The 22,870-nt window shown below is 39.5% G+C and overlaps 2 protein-coding genes across 2 annotated transcripts; both read right to left on the bottom strand.

The window, feature by feature from the left end:
* Positions 1-6,724: 6,724 nt before the first annotated feature.
* On the bottom strand, positions 6,725-7,500 carry LOC116717761 (hepcidin-like). Its single transcript, XM_032559358.1, has 3 exons — positions 7,334-7,500; positions 7,177-7,254; positions 6,725-7,051 (listed from the first exon to the last, which is right to left on the bottom strand). Exons 1-3 carry the CDS (start codon positions 7,403-7,405, stop codon positions 6,962-6,964), a joined length of 240 nt encoding a protein of 79 aa, XP_032415249.1. The 5' UTR covers positions 7,406-7,500; the 3' UTR covers positions 6,725-6,961.
* A 3,677-nt stretch (positions 7,501-11,177) lies between these two features.
* Positions 11,178-12,188, bottom strand: LOC116714961 (hepcidin-like). Its single transcript, XM_032555785.1, has 3 exons — positions 12,008-12,188; positions 11,852-11,929; positions 11,178-11,527 (listed from the first exon to the last, which is right to left on the bottom strand). Exons 1-3 carry the CDS (start codon positions 12,092-12,094, stop codon positions 11,429-11,431), a joined length of 264 nt encoding a protein of 87 aa, XP_032411676.1. The 5' UTR covers positions 12,095-12,188; the 3' UTR covers positions 11,178-11,428.
* Between the last annotated feature and the right edge of the window lie 10,682 nt (positions 12,189-22,870).

Raw genomic sequence — 22,870 nt, 5'->3', positions numbered from 1 at the left:
GAGCTGACCAACGAAATAAAGGGGATTGTAGTAATGTCTTCATCAAGTATGAAAAAAAAAAAAAAGACCCTGGATTGCATTTCAGAAACCGGAGCACCTCCTAAGGTTATCAGTAGAAAGACAGAAGTCTTTTAGCATTTTGCTAAATGTATAAAAGGTTTGCTTTATTTTTTCACAGTTCTTACAAAATCTCTGATGGTCTTCGCTTCTCTTTCAGTACTTTCCTGGTTTCTCTTTAACCCCTCCTCCTCTGTATAGTTATTTCCAGAAGATTTTTGAAATCAGAGCTCATGATGCACTGAAAAGGTTGCAGTCATGATATTAATTAGTGTGTGTGGGCGTGTGTGTGTGTGTACCACGTTCACAGTATTTACTAACAGCAGAGGTCATTTTTGGAAAAGCAAGGACCTTTTCCCACTTTTTTTGCAGTCCTACTGAGCTCTGCTAGTTATCTCTGGAGCAGGAGTGTCAAACTTAGTTTTATTTTGGGCGACATTAAAAATCTGAATATTCTTAAAGATCCAGTTGAGCCAGAATGTATTGGTAAAACCTATTAAACTGTTAAAATATGTATAAATAGCTGTCCCTCCAGGATTTTGTGATTGTTTTTGTGGCTTTTTGTAATCAAAATCTAATATATGATGTTAAATATGTTTTTTTTATTACTCGCCTTATCAATATACTATAACTTGACATCAAGTAAGGCTGAAGGAAACCCAATGTTTACCAATTTTGAGAAAAAATTTCCCGTAAAATCAAAAATAATGTGGGGATTTTGTGTGAATTTTGGGGACTTGTGAAAAACTGGAGGGACTTAATGATGCAATTTGGTGTCTTGAGGGCCACATAAAAAGCTGTGGGGGGCCAGATTTGGGCCCCGGGCCTTGAGTTTGACACATGTGCTTCAGAGGTGTGAATAAAGTTTTGGTTAAGGTTAGGTCTGGGAATAGACTAGTAATAGTTAGGGTTAGGGAACATTTCTGAATTAGGCATAAATACAGTGACTAAGATGAATGGAAGTCAATACAAAGTTCTCATTTTGCATAAAAGTACAAGGATGTGCGTGTGTGTGTCTAGCATCATTGCTAACCTTCTGGAAACCAATGAGTCTTATGGGACCAAAGCCCAGTTCTAATACAATAGACCCATTTTGTTCAGAGATTGATATTTATGCACTAATGTTCAAAAGGTAAAAATCCACAAAAAGATTCAAATAGGTGTAACTGTAACTACAGGTAGGCGATTGACTTTTAGTTTTTGTTGAATCTGGGAACGTAATTTGTACAAACTTAAAGGCAACCGTTCCCATTGCATGTACCTGTGCCTTACATTTACCACCCTGTAACTGTGGAAACTGGGTCAAACGTCTACGCTATTCTATTACATTGTAGATTATTTGAACGTTACAGTTTTGAAGTCAGCTTGTAGCTGCTCACACGCCACATGAAGAATGGTTACATTTTTTTTTTTTTTTTCACCTTCTAGTTTAGAGTCATGACTTTCATCATGCTCAAAATGTTTCCCCACCAAGCTTTCATGCACACTTAGTACACAAATAGATCAGATTCCATAACGAATTCAGGAAAAGATGAGCCTGCGTGTGTAAAATCTAAATGGATAAATAAATGGATAAATGTGTTTTCAGATGAAGCTCTCACCTCATCGACAGGGACGGCAGAGTTCTCATGAACACAGAGAGAAGGAAGCAGGAGGGAAACGGTGGCCGCGACGGCGAACGTCTTCATGCTACAGAGAGCTGGACAGATCTACAGTACAGACCAGAAGTTTGGACACACCTTCTAATTCAATGGGTTTTCTTTATTTTCATGACTAATCACCACTTATTAACCTGACAGGGCACACCTATGAAGTGAAAACCATTTCAGGTGACTACCTCTTGAAGCTCATCAAGAAAATGCAGAGTGTGTGCAAAGCAGTAATCACAGCAAAAGGTTGCTACTTTTAAGAAACTAGAATATAAGGGCTATTTTCAGTTGTTTTACACTTTTTTGTTTAGTGCATATTTCCACATGTGTTATTCATAGTTTTGATGCCTTCAGTGTGAATCTACAATGTCAATAGTCATGAAAATAAAGGAAACTCATTGAATTAAAAGGTGTGTCCAAACTTTTGGTCTGTACTGTAGATGTAATAGATTTGCTTCTGATCTTGACATCAATCCTTGAATTCCCTCTATTGATGGAGTGTGAGGAAAGTGCTCCTATTTATATTCACAAGGATGCAGCTGTTGCCTCGTCACCCTGGGAATTCCCCACAGTCGGATATTTGGGATAGAAATGGGATATTTCGAAATATTTGTAGATTTAGTTTGTGAAAGCTGTCAGCTTTGGTCATTTTTCCAGTTTAAAACAACACACAGCAAACAAACCTGCAGCTTAGTCATGCACTAATGATATGTTTATTAGTGTCCATAAAATAAACCGTGGCTTTCCTCCACAAACGTTTCAGCTTCTCATTTTCCTTTGATTGGAACGGAGAGGAAAGTCAGGACATTCTTGACCCGCTGAGAAACCCCCTGACACAGAAGCCAAGTCAGGTGTGTAATGTTGCTTCAATTCAAAGGCAAGTTTAGCAAAGTTTGTAAAATGTTTACCTAACAATGTAGCGTGAGTTGTACAAAGATGGCATTTTGGCGAGTTAAGTCTTTCTGTCGATGAAAAGAAACCCCAAAAAAAAACCCCAAGGAGTGAAAACAAATGTCTCTATTTTTTTCTTCTCAAGAAGCTTCTAGACACATTCATGGCAGGAAGTTGTTTCTAACAAGTACTGGGGCGTAAAGTGTTGGGTTTTTTTTTACATACAGCTGAAACCAAACGTTTACATGTGCCAAATAAAAAGAAACATCTTTTAGTTTCGTGTTGCAGAGATAAACGTCTTATGGTTCAAAAAGGTGCAGAGGAACAAAAACGACAGATTTGGTGAATATGTCTGTTTGATGGAAACGTCATAAAATAGACAGCACAGTCTCTCTCCTCATGTACGCCATTATGACAAAATAAAAAAAAGCAGTACAAACTGTAGCTACACTTTGATGCTTTATGATAAAAGCTTTGCTTCAATGATAAAATGTATTATTTTTCTGCTTACACGTTGTTTCTACTTACCTACCGTCTCGTGCGTGCGTTCATCATCATGAAGTTGGGAGTTATTAGTTATGTTAGTTAGTTACAGGTTAGTACAACTGCAGCAAATTATAACCTGATTAAACTGGCTTTAAGTGGCGCAGGTCTTTGTGGATAAGTGTCTTCTGTTTCAGATTTTTTTTCTGTTTTAGATTACCACGCAAACTTACGTAACATTTAAGTCCAGAGTTTGACTAGGCCGCTCTAGCACCTTTCTTGTGAGTCGGCCATTTCCGGTGAAATCCTCTGAGCAAGCGAAGTCTGTCAACGTTGTGGCGCCGACATTTTGTGTCACGCCCGGCGACTCGTCACTTAGAGAGGATCCTCTGATGCTGCGGGAACCTTAAAAACTCCTGGTTTTAATTCACAGGCTGCTGGGGAAATTAGTGAAGTCAAACTAAAAACGACGTAAACATTTTTATTATCTATTATCCCGATTGAACAAACAGATTTAAGGAAACAAACTGCATGCTAAGAATTCATTTCCATTTGAAACAGAGTTGTTGTCTATGAGTATTTGGACATTTGAATCCAACAGATTCACTCTGGCCTTTATGTCAGGCTGATGATTGAATGTGAGAAATCAGCTGGTATTTATACTTGGGACAGTATTTACTGCAGCAGCTTTGTGTTTCCCCCCCCCCCCCCCCCCAGTGTTCAATGGCAGGACGTGGATGGAGGGCAGCAAAAAATGTTTTCTGGATGTTCTTACCTGTAAACCGAGTTTTTTTTTTCTTTTTACGCATTTCTTCAAAAAGGGGAAGCAAGAAAATAAAACGTCTGTGATTTGTTATCTTTGAAAATGAGACGATAAATCCGAGCCGTTTCCCGCAAAGCGGAGATTTCCGGCCCAGAAGCTTTAATTTGTTCATCGTGGTTGTTGTTGTTTCGGGGGATGAGAGGGCGCGACTGAGAACGTTCTAATCCGAGGGAGAACAGTCTGTCCGCGTAGCCGCACGGCGCACGGGGAGGGGAGTCGGGTTCCTCCGTCTCTGACGACGACTCCAAAATATTTGCGAGCTTAAGGCGCATGATTGGACGTGTTGCTTTGTGGCCAAAGTGAAATTGGTCCACAATATTCCGACGGTGATCTTTCAAGTGCTGACCGAGAAAACGGCCCCAAATATCAGTCAAAGCATTTAGGCTGCCCGATGAATATTTAACCAGATTTAGCAACTACTAGTGTGTGAATTATGTATGAAAATCCATTTTCTGTTGGATACTGAAGAAAGAAAAGATGAAGTGAGAATGTCTGGAAGCAACAAAGTTGATGACAGTTTGGTGTTTAGTATATTTATTAGGCTTTTCACATTTTTATGTGAAAAGCCTAATCACAATTCCAACAAGGAAAAAAATAAATAAAAAAAATAAAATAAACCCCACCCAACAAACAACCAACCTCCCCGTAAATACTGTCACTGACAAGGTATGTAGCAAGAAATGTGTTAAAAATGTACATTTAGACCATACAAAAACCAATGTCAAGATTTCAATATTCCTGGACCTCTGTTGTAGGTTTATTGAAAAATAAAAAAATCATGACAGATGTTCCAGGTTTTATGAAATCTTTTTTCAGAGCATCTCATCAGTCATGACAGTTTTATGACTTTATCTTGAAATGTTAAAAACAAGTAAATCAGCAGGTAAATTTACAAATGTTGATATTTAATTATTGCTTTTAAGCTCCACTTGTTGGTGGTGTCTCAGTATAAACAATGTAATTAAACTAAATTATTTATGAAAGATCTTCTGTTTTACTCTGTACCGCATTGGAACAGCAAGTATTCATTTCTGTAGGTTTTCTTTTTTGGCGAACGCCAAGACTCCCCCTGATTCAAAACTTCATGTTCTCAGTGTGGAGGACACAACTATCTCCTTTTTGATTTGCAAAAATGATTAATTAATGTCTAGCATGTTTTTTTTGTTTTTTTTTAAAAGTCATTTAAAAAAAGTAAATACAGAAATTCTAAAGTGTATTAAGCAAAATAAAGAGGAAAGTGGAACCATATGAGTGGAACCGGGTGGTGCATTAGGTTGAGAACAGTGTTTACATAAAATGGCTTTAAATTCCCACCCGTTTCTGGCCCTTGAATGCATCATGCCCCGTTTCCCCCACCTTCACTTCCGTTCGCAGCGTTTGTCGGGCTCATCAGTGTGTATGTAGGCACCAGGTGTGCCCGCCAGGTTTAGAGAGTCGGGTCCATTGTTGGATCTGGCGCCGCCAACATTTAAATCCTGCACATTTGTGCTGCTGGTAGGATAAATGGATTTTTGTCGTCACCTGTGTTTGGTTCTCTGTAATGTTGGGTCGCTTTTTATATTGTTGCTACTCTCTTTCTGACGTGCTTTCTAATTGCTTTTTTAATATGCATTTCAGCGGTTCTTTACTGCAGCATCTGAGGGTACGCTGTTGTGGCTGATTAAGGTAACAGTTTTTCATCTTGCCTTAAGTGGTTTTATTATTGTCGGCAGACACTTTACTGTTCTTTTTGGTATTACAGATTGCTGATGTTGCATATTTTGCTCTCACCTGGGTGCTTTTTTTTTTTTTTTTTTAGATGCTTTCGGTTAAATTAATAGGTTGTGCTGAAGGGCTGGAGTTGTAGCACAGGCACCGCAGAACCAAACGGTTAGTTCATATTTTAAAATGATATTTGATGAGATTTAAGACGTCTACCAGTTGGCTTTAAGGCCAAGTCCTCTGTCACAATCTGGTTCTTCCCCCTTGTTACATAAGCAAGACGTGAATTGAGTTTTTTTGGGGGGAAAATGAGGAAATAATGTAATCAATTCTGTTTATTTTTTTTGTGTGTAGTTGTTTCATAGACGCCTCCCATTAGAAGTAATCAAATGGAGTCCCCCTGTGGTAAATTCGGTTGATTGGACTTGATTTGGAAAGGCCTCTCTATGTAAAAGCTGATGGTGCAAGTCAGCTTTTACACTTTATGAAAATCTCTTTATAAAGAGAGACAAATACTCTCTCAAAACGAGAGTATTTGTCACCTAATCCTCAGAAGCAAAAATGAAGGCACACAAACAATACTTTCCTAAAAGTAAATAAACAAAATTTAAAGTTTCAATTCAACAAGGTCCAGGTTCAAGGCAGGTTGTGAGTCGGCGTTCTACCTTTAATAATAGTTTTGCTTCAGAAATCCTGACAATTTTGTTTTGAGTAACAGTTTTCAGTCAGAGGCCTCTTCAGGTTTGTTGGAACACTGACTGCTGCCAAAAGATCCTTTCTGCCCATTAACATTGGTTCTTTGAAGATACTTGGACAAATGAAGTTTTTGAAATGAAGTAATTAAGTGTTTTTGAACTGATTATTATCACATAATTTGACGACTAAATCCTCAATGATGATTTATATTAGTTCCTGTATACTTTATTTACCAGAAATTCTGCTAAGCGTGAAATAGTAATTTTTTTCCCCCCCACATTCTTTAACGCAGGTCTCTGATTTCTGTAATTCAAAAAACTTGACATTCTAAAATGTTTCCAAATGAGAACGGATTCCACGAATAAAAAGATGACAAAAAAACATGTTAAATCCACCACCGCCCTTAAAGACACAGAAGATTAGGGAAGTTTGATATCATTTATTGTGATAAATAAATAAATCGATTGTTTTCAAATACAATTGTAATATCAGCTCATCTCAAACAAAGAGATTAAGTAAAAATAAATACCTTGTGTTGCAATCACACATAATCCTCTGACACCTTGTGAAAATGTGCTAACAGGTTGAAAACTTGTGCAATAAGTATGCTGTGTTGCTTTTTATACGTTCATGTTGTTGCTACGGCGGCAGCAGGACGTCCTCAGAACTTGCAGCAGGTTCCACAGCCAACCATGTTGGGGCCGCAGCAGAAACGACGGCGACCGCGCAGCTGGACTGATTCGTACGGCGTCTGAGGGACACAAGGAGAGGGTTTCATTAACATCCCCCACATCTCCCTTCCTTGGCCCACAAGTGAATTAAGAAAAATCCCTTCATAAATACTCCCATTCGTTCATCTATCCAGTTAACCCTTACATCCATTGCGTCCTCGGGTATATCTTGATCCAAAACGAGTACGCCGTAATCCGTCTGCAGCTCCACCAGATCAGAGCTCTGTTAAACAGTTCATTCAGTACATCTAGAATCAACATGGTAACATTTCAACGGTGTAAGGCTCAGATGAAGCTCTTACCTCAGCAGCTGGAACAGCGTCGCTCTCCTGAACACGGATGAACGCCACGACGGCGATGGGGAACATCTTCATCTTGACTGGGTGACGTACTTAAAATCTGAAGGATTTGCTCTGACCTTGATGTCGGCTCTTTATTCCTCCTGCCTGATGACGGGACGTAGGGAAGGTGCTGGTATTTATACCCACTAGAGCAGCTGTTGCATCACAACCTGGAGCAAGTTATGGGATCAGCTCGGCATTTCCCACTGTAGGGGAGAGATGAGCAATATGCAGAAAGTTTGAATTTGTTTAAAAGAACAGAAAGTTATTCCTTCATCGTTTTATAGATTTATTATAAAAGTTCTTTTCACTTCTAAAAGGCAGAAGTGGATCTGCTAAATGTTGAGAAATCTGAGCCACAGTAGAGACAGTTTGTGCGTTTCGTCTCTGCTTTCAGTAAGCGAGTCAGTTTACATGTTCAGTAGTTCAGAAAAGCATTCTTCTAGATGTTGCATAATTTTTATTCTTCTGCATGAGACGCAGCGTACCGCTCTACAGTCTGCTGATGATGTAATCTTCAGGGTTTTCGTCAGACCGACACACGCACACAAATGTAATGAAAGTTCTTGCAGAGGCTGTGTGCAGGCGTCCGCTAAAGTGATTTATTATCAATGGGATTAATAGTTTACCACGTAAACCTGGTAAACTAACAATAACATGAGGAACAGCTCCGATGGGGAACGTGTCGGGTAAGCTGAGCTGACTTTGAACAGAAACTGGAATCAATAGGAGAAACGGTGATCTAATCAAATTAATAGAAGTATATAAGAACACTAAGAAACTAAACACGAGGACTAAAATGAGTAGCACTAAGTAATGAAGGACGAAACCCAAGATACTAACTCTAGAACTTGACGGGAGTGACGACGAGAAACAATAAAAACAGTCGAATCTTAAGAATAAACTACAAAACTAGACGGAAGAAAAAACAAACTTGCATGTCTAGACTTACGACTCCGACTGAAATAAAGCAGAAATGAGAATAATCCAAACAAACACGCAGACACTGAACAAAATAAGCTATTTAGAAAAGGGAACTCCTTTCCAAACTGGCAACATAGACCCGACAAGAAGAGCTACTACGGCAGAGCGATAAAACCAATAAAAAATTTTTTAAAAATCACAAGCCAAAAAACCCCCACAAACATCACTTTGATAATTCATCTTCCTTTTATTTGTGTCAACGAGGTGAATTATCATTTTTGCTTGTAGGGTAAATATGTTTTCTTGTATCAGAGTTGTGGAACACCAAAAAAAAAAGGACAGAGATATTGCGCCACTGAAGGAAACCCAGCTTCACTTTGTGTTTCAGTGCAGCCGCTGCTGCAAATTACAGGCATGTTATCATTATCAGCACACAGTGTTCTATGTGACGACGTGTGCTGGGATTCGGCTTGTTTTCCTTAAGACATGAAGAAATCTGTTCTACAACTTGATAATTGCGCTATTTGTTTGTTAGAAAAAGAATCATTTACCCGTCTTTTGCAGACTTGCTTTTCGTTGTTGTCTCCATGTTTAGAAAACAAACTCCAGTCCTTTCACATTTCCATATAGTCACAAGTGAGTCATACATTCACTCACTTAGGATGAAAATTCTTCATCCTAAGAAGGAATTGCTGCTTTTGAAAATGTCTAAGTCCACGCCAACAAAATCAAAGATGCGATTGGGTCATTTTGTGCTTTTCAAACTGTAATTTAATGGAGAAATTGTGAAATCTCAATTAGTCAGAGTTGAACAGTTTGTACGTACAGTCAGGCCCGTCCACACAGAGCATCTCATCAGGCCAACACGTTTTGTTTCAGCTGGAGTCGGTTTAGCGCTTTGAAATGTTGACTTCGCTTCCTGCGTAAACGTAATCTTTTCTGCCGGCTTTCAATGTCCTTCTGACTTTAACGGTGTCGGTTTTGACGCCCTCGTTAAATTGCTGAGTTAGAGAAAAGATACGATTAGTTATTAGTTCAGTGTAACCAAAAACTTTCTCAAATAATGTTTCTGCCACCCTGTTGAATCAGTGGGACAGAGAATTGTCCGGGTTAAGGGTCGGTTTGGCTGATTGTTTCTGAACCCGCGTTTGTGATATTTAAAGCGTTGCGGCCTTCTTTACAGACGCATCTTCCGCGACATATTGAAAATCCTGACTTCATGTTATGCTGTTGCAATTGGCCTATTGACTTGCAGACCTGTTTCCTTTTCTTGTTTTTCATCATTGTTGCCAGTAAAGAAAGCCTCATCTAACCTTTAACCAGCTGTTTGTGCCTTTATGTTACTGATTTGCTAAAGTCATCTTCTGTGGAAGTTAGAGTTCATCATCCTCAAGTATTTCCATCATAGCTTTAAAGATTTGTTGTTCTGCATCGGTCTTTTTTGCGCTTTGTGGCGTCCCTTATCAATCTCCCACCGATTTAGAGGTGAAAAATTGAAGTTCCCGATGACAAAGTAGGATTAAAGCTAAGAAAAAAAAAATTACAATGACTTAAATGCAACAGAAAGCCTTCTTAGACTAAGACTTTCTGTTTCACTCGCTGTACCTGTTTGACGTTGACCCCAAACAACATCAATAATGTCCGACTTTACAATGTCCCAAACACATGGGTGGATAGTCATTATTTACTTTTACTTAAGTAACGTTTTGGGGGTGAGAAACAGTACCTTTGGTCATTTTTACGACACTGTACGTTTTACTTTTACTTGAGTAATATTTTTATAAAGTATCACTACCCTTACTCGAGTAAAACTTCTGGATACGCTATCCACTCAGCTGAATGAAGGAAAAACAAGAAATGCGTGAGATGCAATCAGCTACAGTTTGAGTTAAAGTGAGATTTATTGTTTGTTTTGTTATTCTAACGATATTTTCTTCCTTTATATTTCTCTCTTCCTAGTAAACTTGCGTTACCAACTCATACAAGTTTCGTTTAAGTTTTTTTGTTTCGTTTCGTTCTTTTAAAGAGTTGGGAAAGTGTTTCTCGTGCCTTGATCTGTTGTTTGGCAATCAGGTTATTTATTTTTTATACATTATTATTGTTTTTTTTATTTTAGACTTCAAAATAGCACAATTAATAATTTAACATCGTTGGTTTATTTGTCTAACGACATTTTAAAATGTTAAATCAGATTATCTCATCCACTTACTCGCTACTTGAGAAGCCTTTTTAAAAAAAACACTTTTTTATTCTTGAGCAATTTTTGGACAGTTTCTTTTTACTTTTGAGTAAAAATATGTTGAAGTAGCACAACTCCTACTTAAGTAAAGTTTTTGTATACGCTACCCTCACATGATCATGTAATTACTACAGATTTATCTTTACTGAGGAAGATCCATGAGAGGAGCTTATTAAAAAGAGAAAATTTTGCCCTGCTTGGAAAATCTCTGAGCTTTGAGGAACTTTAGTTTTGTTTAAAAAGTACTGAAAAATCTAAATGAGCCCGACTATAACAGAAGTTAAATGTTGTGAATGAGAATTACAATTTGCTAAATAGATGCAGAATCTTATGTGAATTACAGCTACAGTGGAATGCAATCGACAGCAGTAAATATGCAGATATTTAGTTTGGGAAGAAGTAAGCTTAGAAACGAAAATGAAATGGTTGTTGAGATTATTGTAGTTCCATAGATGAATTAAGATGTAGGTATAAAAATTCATAATTTTGTTATGTTCAAAAACAGCCACTAAACCCCTGAAGGTGTGCTGCAGTGTCTGGCATAAAAGCAGATTTTCAAGAGGTTTTATTTTTGCAACTTAGCAACAAGTTAGCAACCCGCCAGCAAAGCCAAACCCGAAGAAGCACACACACGAAGAAACGTATCGAGGGGTAACATTTATTACGGCAAAAAAAAATATCACACCTCTGCTCAAATCAGCACCTTCTGCAGCGATTTGTATTTTTTGCAGGAAACGTCTGCGTGTTTCCACAAGCGATATGGATGAAAAGATGAAATCCACTCACATCCTTCAAAAAGTAACGCGATATTCAACTACATCTAAATGAGCGAATGTAGAGAAGTGATTTTTTATTTTTTTTTTAGCTGTAGTTGAAAGTTTTCTTCTGGCTTCTCAGAATCTGCAGCAGATGCCGCAGCCTCTCATGTTGGGGCAGCAGCCGCAGCAGAAACGGCAGCCACGGGCGCGCCTCTGGAATGAGGTGTACGGCATCTGTGTAGGGACATAAAACAAGTGTCATTTAAAAGAATAAATCAATTGAAAATCCACGACCTATTTAATAACGCGCCTCCCAACTACTAGTGTTACAAATAAGAAACTCACAAACAAAGCCATGATATTGATATATAAAATGCAGCTGTAAGGCCAATAAAGGCAGTTTTTTAAAATATTTAGGACGGTAGACGTCATTTTCAACATGTTCAAGTGCAAATAAAGAAAAGAATCATACTTCGAAAAGCAAAAAAGAGAACCTTATCAATAATTTGACATCTAAATCTGTCTATAGTCAGACTGACTGTACTTTATTCAGCTTACCTTCCAGGAGTCCTCTGGGTTGTCTTGACCAGCAGCAGCTGGGTTGCCGTTGGTCAATCCGTCCATCAGTTCAGGTCCCTGTAAAAGAGTTTTGTTAATGTACACCAAACGTCATCAGTAATACAAACTACAAATCGGTGTCGATGAAGCCCTCACCTCAATCACCAGATCGGCAGAGCTCTCCTGAACCCCGATGATTGCCACCACGACGGCCACGGCAACGGCAAGAGTGAGCGCCTTCATTTTTCAGAGTGTCGTTTTTCCGGCTGGAGCTTCAGAAACCCAAAGTTGAGTCGCTTCGACCTCGATGTCTGAATGTGAGCAGAGTGCTGGTATTTATACCGACTTGGGTGTCTGTTGCAACGTCGGTCGGCCGAGCAGAAGGGAAGTATTTCAAAAAGAATTGCGAAGGCGAGTGGCTCAAAAGTTTCAATTCATTAAAAAAAAAAACCAGTGGTGCATTTGGAAATGTGGCTGTTTTCTTTCTTCCCTCTTTAAAGCAACGTGCAGTGGATGTAACAACTGAGCAGAAATCTTTTGAACTATCGACCTGCTGTGACATGTTTGCAGTTAAAATGAGGATAAAAACAAGTGTAATTCAACCTTTTGCACTCCCCCCCCAAAATCTGTGAACTTCACTGAAGTTGTGTGAAGTCAAAAATGCTGAAACCAAAACTATGCTTCAGCAAAGAGCCGTGTTAGCTTAGGATGTTTGCTTTTATGTTACCGGTTAATTCCACTTTTTATTTTAATGTTTTACTTTTTGCCCTGCGCAGATTTGTTTCCTATGAATAATCTAATGCCATTTCAAATATAACGTACATTTTTGTCTTAATTTGCTCAGTAGCTCTACATTACCAAGGCCTATTTTCAGCCATTTCACAGATGGCTGACAAAAAAAAAAAAAAAATCTAAATTATGATTTAATACTCTTGTTCAAACTCTGAAGAGCTGTTTCATAAGATAAATTTTGCATTTTTACATTTTTTTTAGATCCTGGATCTTCATGATGCTGATGGTTCATTGATGTTCTCTTAACAAGCTTTCTCAGATTTGAATTTTTTAAATTTAAATAACCATGTGAGCATAGTTTTTTTTTTTTTTTTTTTCTGCCTCTTTATATTTGTCTGTCAGATGCAAAACATTGCAGCTCGTAGTTGTAATGTGACAAAATGTGTGGAAAATGTCAAGGGGTGTGTGAACACTTTTAGTGCATTTATATTGAACGGATAAACTTATTAATGAGCGGCTTTCAGTTTTACAGCGATCCAACTGCAAACACAAACCAAATGAAACAAAATAAGTGCATATATAATTTTAAAGATGTGATAAAAAAAAAAGAAACGTGCACTTTCATCGTTATATAACTCCACTCTTTTTATTGCTAGAGGAATAAAAACCTCTTAGTTTAAAGACGCCATCTTCAACCTAAAATATTGTTTTCTCACAATGTAGAAAGAGAAACGCCGTTGGAAAAACGTAACCGTTCTTTTGACACATTTCTGTTGCTGCTGTCCCACAGAAAGAAATATCAAGTTGCCTCAGCCAACCATGTTAGTGGTGAAATAACAGACGCTCAGCTGTTTGAAGCCCTGTACGTTTTTAACATTGAGTAATAAAACAGCCGAAAACGAACCTGACCTCTGACTCCACCTGTCCAAATCCTCAAACACGCAGATGTTTCTTATTCTCATATTCATCATTTATATATAAACCAAACTGGCAACTTAGTTGTGCGGTTTCTTTTATAGCAGGTTAGAGGCATTTTTGCTTCCCTTTTAAATCTCAACATACCTTTGACACAGCAGGTCCTAATAATGCTTCATTCTGATTTTTATTTATGATGAATTCATTTGCTCTGGTTATTCCACTCGCTGTCAGACTGTAGTGTGGGTGAAGTCGCTGCTTCACGTCTGCTCATCTGCACAATTTTAGTAACAACTTAGCAAATTAGCTTCAGTTCAGACTACAGATGCAAATATAATTGACATTTAGCACTATTTGTATTGTTGTAATTTATATTGTTGTACAGTGAGTGTATATATATACAGTATATAGATATTTTTAATGTATGTTTTGTAATATTAGACTGTTTTATTAACTCACCTGCACATGTTAGTCCATGTGCAGGTTTTTTTTGTTTTTTTTTAACATTGTTACTGTTATACAAGTTATATAATAAACTAAACTAGATCCTGCAAACTTTCTTATTTTATACATGTAAGATTTATTTTTTAGGCTCTAGTGGCCTTTTCTTAGAAAGTGCTAAGAGAGGAAAGTAGGTAATGAGAGGGAAGACATGCGACAAAGGTCGGGATTCGAATCTGCGACAGATGCTGGACAGCAGCGTCTGCTGCTGTCCTAATTGTCTCCGTATTGTCATTGTATCCATCAGATGGATTTACTGATGCATACAGTAAATCCATCACTTAGTTTAGCAGGGTTCTGGGCTTTGCCACCTATAATCAAGTGGAGTATGATCCTTTATTTTTGCCTGAACTAGTCAGTGTTGCTATGCCAACATGTTTTTTTTTTTAAATTATTATTATTGATAAAAGTTATTTTTTACTGTGCAACGCAAGACTAGAAGTTGAGGCATTGAAGAACAAAAGCCATACCCTGCTGAAGTGCAGGACTGTAAAAAGCGACACAGCGATAAGACGGACGCTTTTCAACATCGAGCTAAAGGACACAAACAATGTTCGGTAAAATATAGAACATTTAAACCTTTCCCCAACACAGTGGCATGATTTAGAGAAGTCAAGAGTGTAAGTATGCTGATTTTTTTATTGAACTGCCTCTGGATATGGATAATTGGTTGAACAACGCCATGTCAGGGAAACCATCCTACTTTCCGCTAAACCAAGACGAGATAGCTTAATGTTGCCTGAATAAGATCTTACTAATGCAATAGCAGGATCTTTGTTTTCCCCCCCAACATTATCTGCTTCTGGAGTTATGCATGGTGGCGTAGTGTCAAAACTTCGACTAGATAGTTTGGTCACATCTACATTTCCAAGAACCTTTGACAACTTTCAAACTGCAAAGGCGCACTTTCTGGTAAAACAACAGCAGCGTTTAAATCCTCTTAAGACTTTCAGTTTCCTTCTAGTCATGGGAAAATCGCATGCCCATATGTCGCACCAAGTCATAATTGGTTTATTCTGTATTCCTGTTCCCCCCCCTTCCTTCTTTCCTTGCCTGGCACTTAACACGGCAGTCATGAGCCGTGAGACACTTTGACACAATGCTGGGAACTCTGCCAAAACATGTGTAGCACAGGAAGAAAATTTAATGCAGGGGCAATGTAATTAGTCTAATAAATGTTTTTTCTTTTCTTCCCTTGGATGTATTAGAAACAAAGCGGGGCTTATCGTGACGCGCGGAGGTTTTTTACTGGGAGCGGATCGTGTCCTCGGCGCGGAGTCAGAGGGCGCCGCTTTTCGGTGGCAATTAAATAATTTAACAAGAGCGAATGTAACACTCGCGATGTGTTTACGGTGAATAGGACAGACAATAAGACCAGCGCTAGGTTCGGCTCCGGGAGTAGAGAAATGTGTAAGTGTATAAATGACCACAGGCCAGAAAATAAGTTCAAACTCCCGGCTTATCATTTGTTGAAAAGAAAAAACAACAATGCTGTTTTGTAAAAACAATATTACAAACAGTTGACATACAATGACACAAAATTCAAGCCAAAATAGTTTCCCCGTTTCTTTCAGAATATTTTATTTAATCCCTGTTTGAAATTTAAACCTAATGTTAGGTATTAAAGGATACTATTTATTTAAACCAAGGTTAGAGTTCTATTTAAGTTCAAGTCGATACTGTTAAATCTATTTAATTTACAGTCTGTTTGTTTTAAATCTATTTTAGTTATTTAGTGTTCTTTTTAAGTTAGTTAGAACGCAGTCAGTAAAAAGTAAAATGCAGAAAGCTCCTCCTCCAAAAATGGAACAAGGTTTCCAGACAGCAGGTACTTTTTAATCGTCGATTTTCTCTTATCTCTCTTTCACAGCACAACTCTTCGGCTTCTTCCTTCTCTCCGCTTCTTCTTCGAGCGCCAGAGAGCGTAGCGACCCGGTTGGCTGGAGCAAGTCACATGGGCTACACGTCAACGTGACCCTTCAGAATAAGAGATTTTTCTCACACTTAACCGTTTTTAGCTGCTGACAAAATAAGTCTGTTTTGTACGTTTTTAAACTAAATAAAATATCATAACATGAAATACAGCATTTATAATGTCTGTAATTATTATTTTTTATATTTTTAGCTATTTTAAGACCAATTTATCCTCTATTTATTTCTTTATTTATTTTCTATTTATGCATTTTGTAGCTATTTTTATGAAAAGGCTTATATTTAGTGAGGGCTATGTTAACCTGGGTTACAACAACAAAAACTGTTTTGCTTTCATCATTAAAAAAAAAAAGATCTTCCTCTCTGGTTCCTCGTTGGAGAATATGCGGTGCCTTGAGAAAGCATTCGTACCTCTTGTTGTCACGTCAACTCCAGACTTTGATGTATTTTACTGTGGATTTTACGCGATAAGCTACGTAAGGTAGCGCATAGCTGGAAAATTATACATGGGTTTCAAAATATTTTACAAAACACAAGAAATAAAAATTCGGACATGTGTGCTGTGCATTTGTTTCCAGAGTCAGTAGGATTTAGCCAACTTCTAAAGCAAGTACGACAGGACATTTTAGAGTTGTATTTCTTCCAGCTTTGCATATTTAAGAACCAGCAAAATAACTCAAAATCAGTCAGAAACGGATTTAGAATGTGAATGGAAATCTGGCGACAAATACTCGATCGGAATTGGGAGCGGACTTTAGCTGGGCCATTCCGACGAACAAACTTGCTCATATGCAGTCGCAGCTCTTTTCCAGCCTGTACGCATGATGCTGCCACCGCCATGTTTGATCATGGAAATGGTGCGTTCAGGGTGATATTCGATGTTGGTTTTTCGCCAATACGCAGAGTTTTACTTGTAAGCTTAAAAAAGTTCTGCCTTGGTCTCATCTGAATGGAATGAGACCCATTTTCATTCTCTTGAGAAACTTCTCTTGCAAACAGACCTTCTGTGTTTTTTTTTCACCGACTGCCTAAAATGTCGGTACAACAAAAATAAAACAAACCACGTACCATTTTCCTTCCACTTCACAGCTATCCACAAGGTATCCAGAGGTATGCAAAATGTCACGTATGCAAAATGTATTTGCAAACGTATACAAAATAATCAATTATTTGTCTTTCCGCTGTCAAGCAATTTCCACAACAGTCGTCAATTTGAAGACACGACATTACAAGACACAAAGATTTGAGTGTTTAGCATTGGCCAGTTTGCTCGTCTTTAACAAGTCGGCAAAAATTAGGCAGAGCCTGCAACCGTTTGGCGACAAATGGCTTCAGATACGACTTTTGGTACGTGTGGATTAATGCGTCAACTGGGATCGCTGGGATGGATTACCCACTTTGGCTGCATTAAGACTGGAAGTGAACTGAGGTGAATTCAGGACAGTAGTCTACAGGGTGGTTCAAGAATGTTCCCTTCTTAACATTCTGCCATCAGGCCAGAACTGTAAACAATTTTTGGATGGTTGATTTAGCGTTGCCTTGTAAAAAAAAAAAAAAAGCGTTGGTGATTATTTTATGTAGGGATATTAGGGGTGGGGGCGAAGACGAAATCACACCACGGTTTTCAGCTTGTCATTTCTAAAAATGATACTGGGCCAAAATGAAGCAAAGCTAAAGAGTTGCAGACAAAACGTTACGAGACGCCACAACTAGCTACCTCAGCTAGCTCAATTTAGCCGTGAAGTTATGTCCCTGTTTTATTGGCCAATTCAAGAGATACGATGGACGTATATGACGGCAATTCCATGTCCGTTTTCTTTTATGGTCAGCTATATAAAATCATTGTTGATAACTTTCATCGAATCTGCAGAGCGGCTCTGTTGCTTGCGAGGAGCATCCAGAAAACTGCTCAGCATGGCCGGTTAAAGAGATTTAGAGGACCCTGGAAACTGTTTAAGTGTTTTTCACAGAACAGAAAATTGGCATTCTCTGAGAAAACATTTTTTTATTTGAATCTGTAATTCCTCCACTAGTAGATGCACACACACACACACACACAGGCCGAGTCCTCGTTGGGCTGTGTGTTTTAATGGGCTCTCCCAGTCAGCGCTCCAGTGATAGATGTGGCTTTCCAGACGCTACAGAAAGAAGACTGGAGGGGTGCAGAAAGAGTGTCGGGCACATTTGCCTCTGGGTGTCGGCCGAGTCAAAGTGTTGCCACATGAATGACATTGTACGCTCTTCATTAAGAATAAAACTGACTGTACAGTAGCATGCAAAAGGATGCGTAGCTTTTGAACCCAAACCATAATGTGTTTTATTGGGATTTTTGTTTTGTTTTTGTGGATAGCTGTGAAGTGGAAGGAAAATGGTACTTGGTTTAGTTTTATTTTTGTTGTTTTTTTTAAATGGTTTTAAAAAGAAACAACAAAAAACATTAAAAGGTTGCCACACATTTTTAGCTCGCTGTTCACTTAAAAACATTTTCCCCCCACTTCACAAATTATCACCATTTTTTTGTTTGTTTTTATTGGCTCTACTGGCCTTTAATGGATAGTGAATTGACAGCAAAGTGGGTAATGAGAGTAGGGGAAGACATGCGGCAAAGGTCACCAGGCTGGGAATCGAACCTGCGACGGCCACGTCAAAGACTAAGGCCTCCAAATGTGGGTTGCGCCACCACAGCACCCCGATATCACTGTTTTTCAGAGAACGTTAGTGAATGAGCAGCATCACAGAGACAAAGGAGCAAAGAAGAAAGACGTGAAGCCGTGGTGAATGTTAAAGCGGGGTCAGGTGACGAAAGCTCAACTCTTCTGTAAAATCGGCAACCAAAGTTTCTCTCAAAATGCTGCATGCACAGCTGCTCCAACGCATAAGAGGCTTGTTGCTACAATGCCTGAATAAGATACCGACATTTCCTCTGATGGCTGATAGGTGATGAGCGCTGGCGCCTTGGCTGAATTACAAATATATCTCATGTAACTTTAAACCCAAAGATGCCATGATTTTTAATGAACAAGCGTATTCACGCGTGATTTTCATTCAATTTTTTTGGATTCTTACGGAAACACGGTGTGAAATTGTGTTTTTTCAACCTTAGCACAACAAAGACAAAGACTTGCGCACATTTGCAATGGAAATGCAGCTTGCGACTACAGTTTATGTTGGATACTTTCTGTGGGATAGCATGCCATGAAACTGGATTCACTGCTGATTCAAACTCTGTTGCAGTGGCCTAAAAAAACCCCCACCTGATCTTAATCCTATGGAGCAACTCAGTCCACTCTGTGGTACAATCCAACAAATCTTCAGCAGGTGTCTGTGTCTACCAAACTCTCTGTGGAACGCCAAACACATTTTAAGAAGACGCAAGGCTCGGCTAGGAAGCCGGAAAAAGTGGCAAGTAAGTGCATATTAATAAATGGCGGAATGCCATTCTGTGTCAAAGCTGCGACGCATGGAACACGCTGCGAAACATCAAATCAAAGCGCTCCCAGCGGCCTCTAATTTGCTTCAGCCAAACTCCCGCGTTTGTTAATTAAACCACAAGGTGAAGCCGGTCACAGACTCAACAGTTGGCCCCGGCTGCTTCCTGGGAGGCGGTATATTTAGCCGTCCCGTGTGGCCCTGTGGGGTTGGCTGTACTGAGGTAACAGGGCTGTCTGTTGCGGCCTGCTCGGTCGCAGCCTGTCACGCCTGTAAAAATGTTTGTGAAGTGAAAAACCAAGAAAACTGTGGTCCCTGTGCCAAAAAAAGGCTCCTCGGTCCCGGCCCCCCCCACGGCCCCCCTCCTCTCTGCGCCTAATGACAGAGCAACAGATGTCGCTCTCAGGGAGTCGCGAATATCAGCCGTCTCTGTGAAGTCACTTCGGCCCGAAACGAGAAGTAAAGTTTCTTTTTCTTGTTCTGTCAAGACTTATTGCAGAAATAAACATCAACGAGGCTGTGAATGTACTCGTGAATAACCCATCTTTCATGCAGATCTCCATAAAATTACCAAGACTGTAATCAGCATGGAATCTTAATTTCCCTGGAAAGTTAATTAATCCATATAACTTTCAAGGAAGGCTCGTAAAGCTCTCCGCTCATATGGCTGTAATACGTTATTTGGAGGCATTCGCAGTGGAAATGCTTAGTCTTCCAGCCACCCAGGAGCATTTAGTAAGCAAAATGGCCTTTTCAGCACCGCATCTTGCACCCCCCCCCCTTCTTTTTTTTTTTTTGCAAGATTCTCAACGCCCACTACATATTCCGTGCAGCCGCTCAAAATGAGGCACCCTGGAAATTGCTTCTGTGTTATCCATGTCGTTTTTTTTTTTTGTTTTTTTTTATAACGTAACGTGGCAAGCATTACACGATGAGGGACTAATGATATATTTTCTCAGCTGGAACGTGGGAATTGCACCGCGGACCTGAAACAGTGTTGAGTCTCAGTAAATTAGCGTGCGCCGCAAAAGCGAGCACTTTGCCAACTCTGTGCTGGCTTGGCGCCCCCTTCCACCCGCCACCCAACAGCCGCCCCTGATCCCCCCTGACCCCCCCCAAATGTGAACCGGCTACGCTGTGGCGGGCGGAGGGGGAGCTGAAGGAGATAGTGAATGGAAGCCGGAGTCTTTGCAGGCCCAGACGTCACCAATTGACAGCTCGGAAATATCCGTTTTAATAAGAGGAGAAAAGTGGATTTGGCCAGACGTCTTCATTCCTCCCATGGAAACTCATGCGTCCTGGAGGAAGACAACGACCTCAGCTACTTCTAAGTGAAGTGTAGTTACTGCAGAGCTCAGCAGACCCACAGAATCTATCTCTGGTTTCTTATAAATTAACCTCTCGCCTCCCCCCTCCTCCGCCTTGCATCTGTAGCCATCTGCGGCGCTGGGCGCAGCCGCTCACATGGAGGCTCAAACTTATTTTTCGTGGCATTATTATGACCTTTCATGTTGTTTCTAACTGCTTTCCCGAGAACGCTGTAAACGTCGAAGCGACATCTTCCAGCTACTATCGCACATTAAACGTCTCCTGCTTGCTTCAGCTGAGATGGGCGATGGCTCCCTCGACTCTCGTAGGACATAGAAGACGGATTGCTTCGTCAACGCTGCCAGTTTGAACTTCCCTAGATGTGAATTTCTTTCAGCTCGGCGACTTAAGCTTTTCCAAGGAGCACAACACATAACCTGAGGAGAGAGGAAGGGAATGACAGGGGAGCGCTTTCTATGAGGCCTTCTTCCACTTGGTGTGTTTCTGCCTCACACCCCAATAAATACATTTCCTACCTGGTTTGGGACCAACACACTGGACTTTAAAGCCTATTAGGAACTTGGAACCTGCCTGGGTAGTAAATAAAGCTTGAAAAAGCAAGGCTTTTATTTTTAAAACAGTGTGAGCTCTTTGAAAACATTACACTGTTTGCACTTTCAAACATGTTTTCTTATAAAAGTGCCAAACATATTAAGTGTAAGTTAAAATATCTGCCCAAGAGGGCAAGTTAAGCAAAACTAAACCAAGTTCTCTCTCTTCCTCACCCCAACATTTTAACCAGTCCCAGTTTTTTCCTGATAAAAACGACACATTTGGAAACCATAGAAAGTTTTATACGAACTATCTTTGCTACTGAAAACTAGAGCATGGTTCACAAGGAAAGATAATTGTGACTATTTTTGACCTAATTTTCCCACTCCGACAATCTTACAGGCGCTCCAATAAAAGAGATGGCTCTAAAGATAATGTCAGGATATATTCCTGCTGTGTGTGTGGCGTGTTAAGAGTGACGCGGTCCACTCCAGACTGAAATCAAGAATACTGAACAGATTGGATTGTCTTAGCTCTTTGTCAGGACAAATCAGCAGACACCGAAGACCAAACAACTGCCGTCGCACCACAAGAAAGACCAGGAAAAAAAACAACAAAAAAGGTTTTGTGTTGTTTTTTTGCTCTTATTCTGCAAACTATCGCCTTCGCTCGTCAGCCGTGTTGGTTTGCTCTGAACTCAATTTTGTGGCCTCGAGATTTTTGCGAGATTTCCCGTCTGACATCTGAATGTCGGTGAGTGAAATCTGGTGTGTTGACTTTGCAACTGTGGGACCAAAACTGTCATTTAAAAAAAAAAAAAAAACTCTTTTGTCACATGCCGGTATCGATTGTGAACCAGGCGTTAGCCGTCCATGATCCAAAATTTAAACTGCATATCTGGGCGACTTCAAACTTTTGTTCGTTTTTTTAATTTTTAGTCGCTCCCCCATTTTTATTTGTATGGCGTTTTTTGTGTGTGCTTCGACAGAAAACGACGTCGTTTACAGTAATTCAAAATGGCGCCAAAAGCGATAGCGCGCATCGCCCTTCCGAGCTTCACGTTTGAATAAATGAGAGAAAGCATTATAAAACACGGTTTTGACGTGTGCTCACAGTCCACTGTAATCACTTTATTCATCAGTCAAAATGCTAATGTCTGTAAAAAATAACATTTTCTACTACTACTTATAATTATATTAAGTTTGCAGAAGAAACACTTGTTTTGTTTTGTTTTTTTAATCAAAACCTCCTAAATATTTATTTAACAAAACGCCGTACAATGGCTCACAAAGGCCGTAACCGAAGATTTGCTACATTTAAATGTTTAACAGAGGCACATTAGCTTTTTTATGATTTTGATTATAATGGGGTCTTATTTAAAACACATGGATGTTGTAATATTCAGCAGCTGCACAGCTCTGCCTCAGGGGCACTCTTTGTTCGGCTAGGAGGAAGAGGGAGGCGTGTAGGGTGGTGGTGGGGGGGAAAGGGAAAAGGAAAACTTCCACATGCTAACATTTACAAAGTGATTTCTTTTAATTGCACTCCGCTTTTTAATTTGGCCTGGACTAATGCTTTTAAAAGTGGGGCTGGAGGTATTTTATTGAAGTCATGCCTCGCGCCGGACTAAGTTTCCCCCCCCCCCCCATC

The sequence above is a fragment of the Xiphophorus hellerii genome, chromosome 3, assembly GCF_003331165.1.
Source record: "Xiphophorus hellerii strain 12219 chromosome 3, Xiphophorus_hellerii-4.1, whole genome shotgun sequence".
Taxonomy (NCBI): Eukaryota; Metazoa; Chordata; class Actinopteri; order Cyprinodontiformes; family Poeciliidae; genus Xiphophorus; species Xiphophorus hellerii.
Note: the sequence above shows the minus strand (reverse complement) of the source record. Positions and strands in the feature narration are given on the sequence as shown.

Excerpts from the sequence above, each read along its gene's own strand:
- LOC116714961 (XM_032555785.1), bottom strand. The coding sequence starts at position 12,094 with ATGAAGGCGCTCACTCTTGCCGTTGCCGTGGCCGTCGTGGTGGCAATC. Across the intron at positions 11,930-12,007 it reads CTGCCGATCTGGTGATTGAG|GGACCTGAACTGATGGACGG; the intron begins GTGAGGGCTTCA and ends ACTCTTTTACAG. Across the intron at positions 11,528-11,851 it reads ACCCAGAGGACTCCTGGAAG|ATGCCGTACACCTCATTCCA; the intron begins GTAAGCTGAATA and ends GTCCCTACACAG.
- LOC116717761 (XM_032559358.1), bottom strand. The coding sequence starts at position 7,405 with ATGAAGATGTTCCCCATCGCCGTCGTGGCGTTCATCCGTGTTCAGGAG. Across the intron at positions 7,255-7,333 it reads ACGCTGTTCCAGCTGCTGAG|AGCTCTGATCTGGTGGAGCT; the intron begins GTAAGAGCTTCA and ends ACTGTTTAACAG. Across the intron at positions 7,052-7,176 it reads TACCCGAGGACGCAATGGAT|ACGCCGTACGAATCAGTCCA; the intron begins GTAAGGGTTAAC and ends TGTGTCCCTCAG.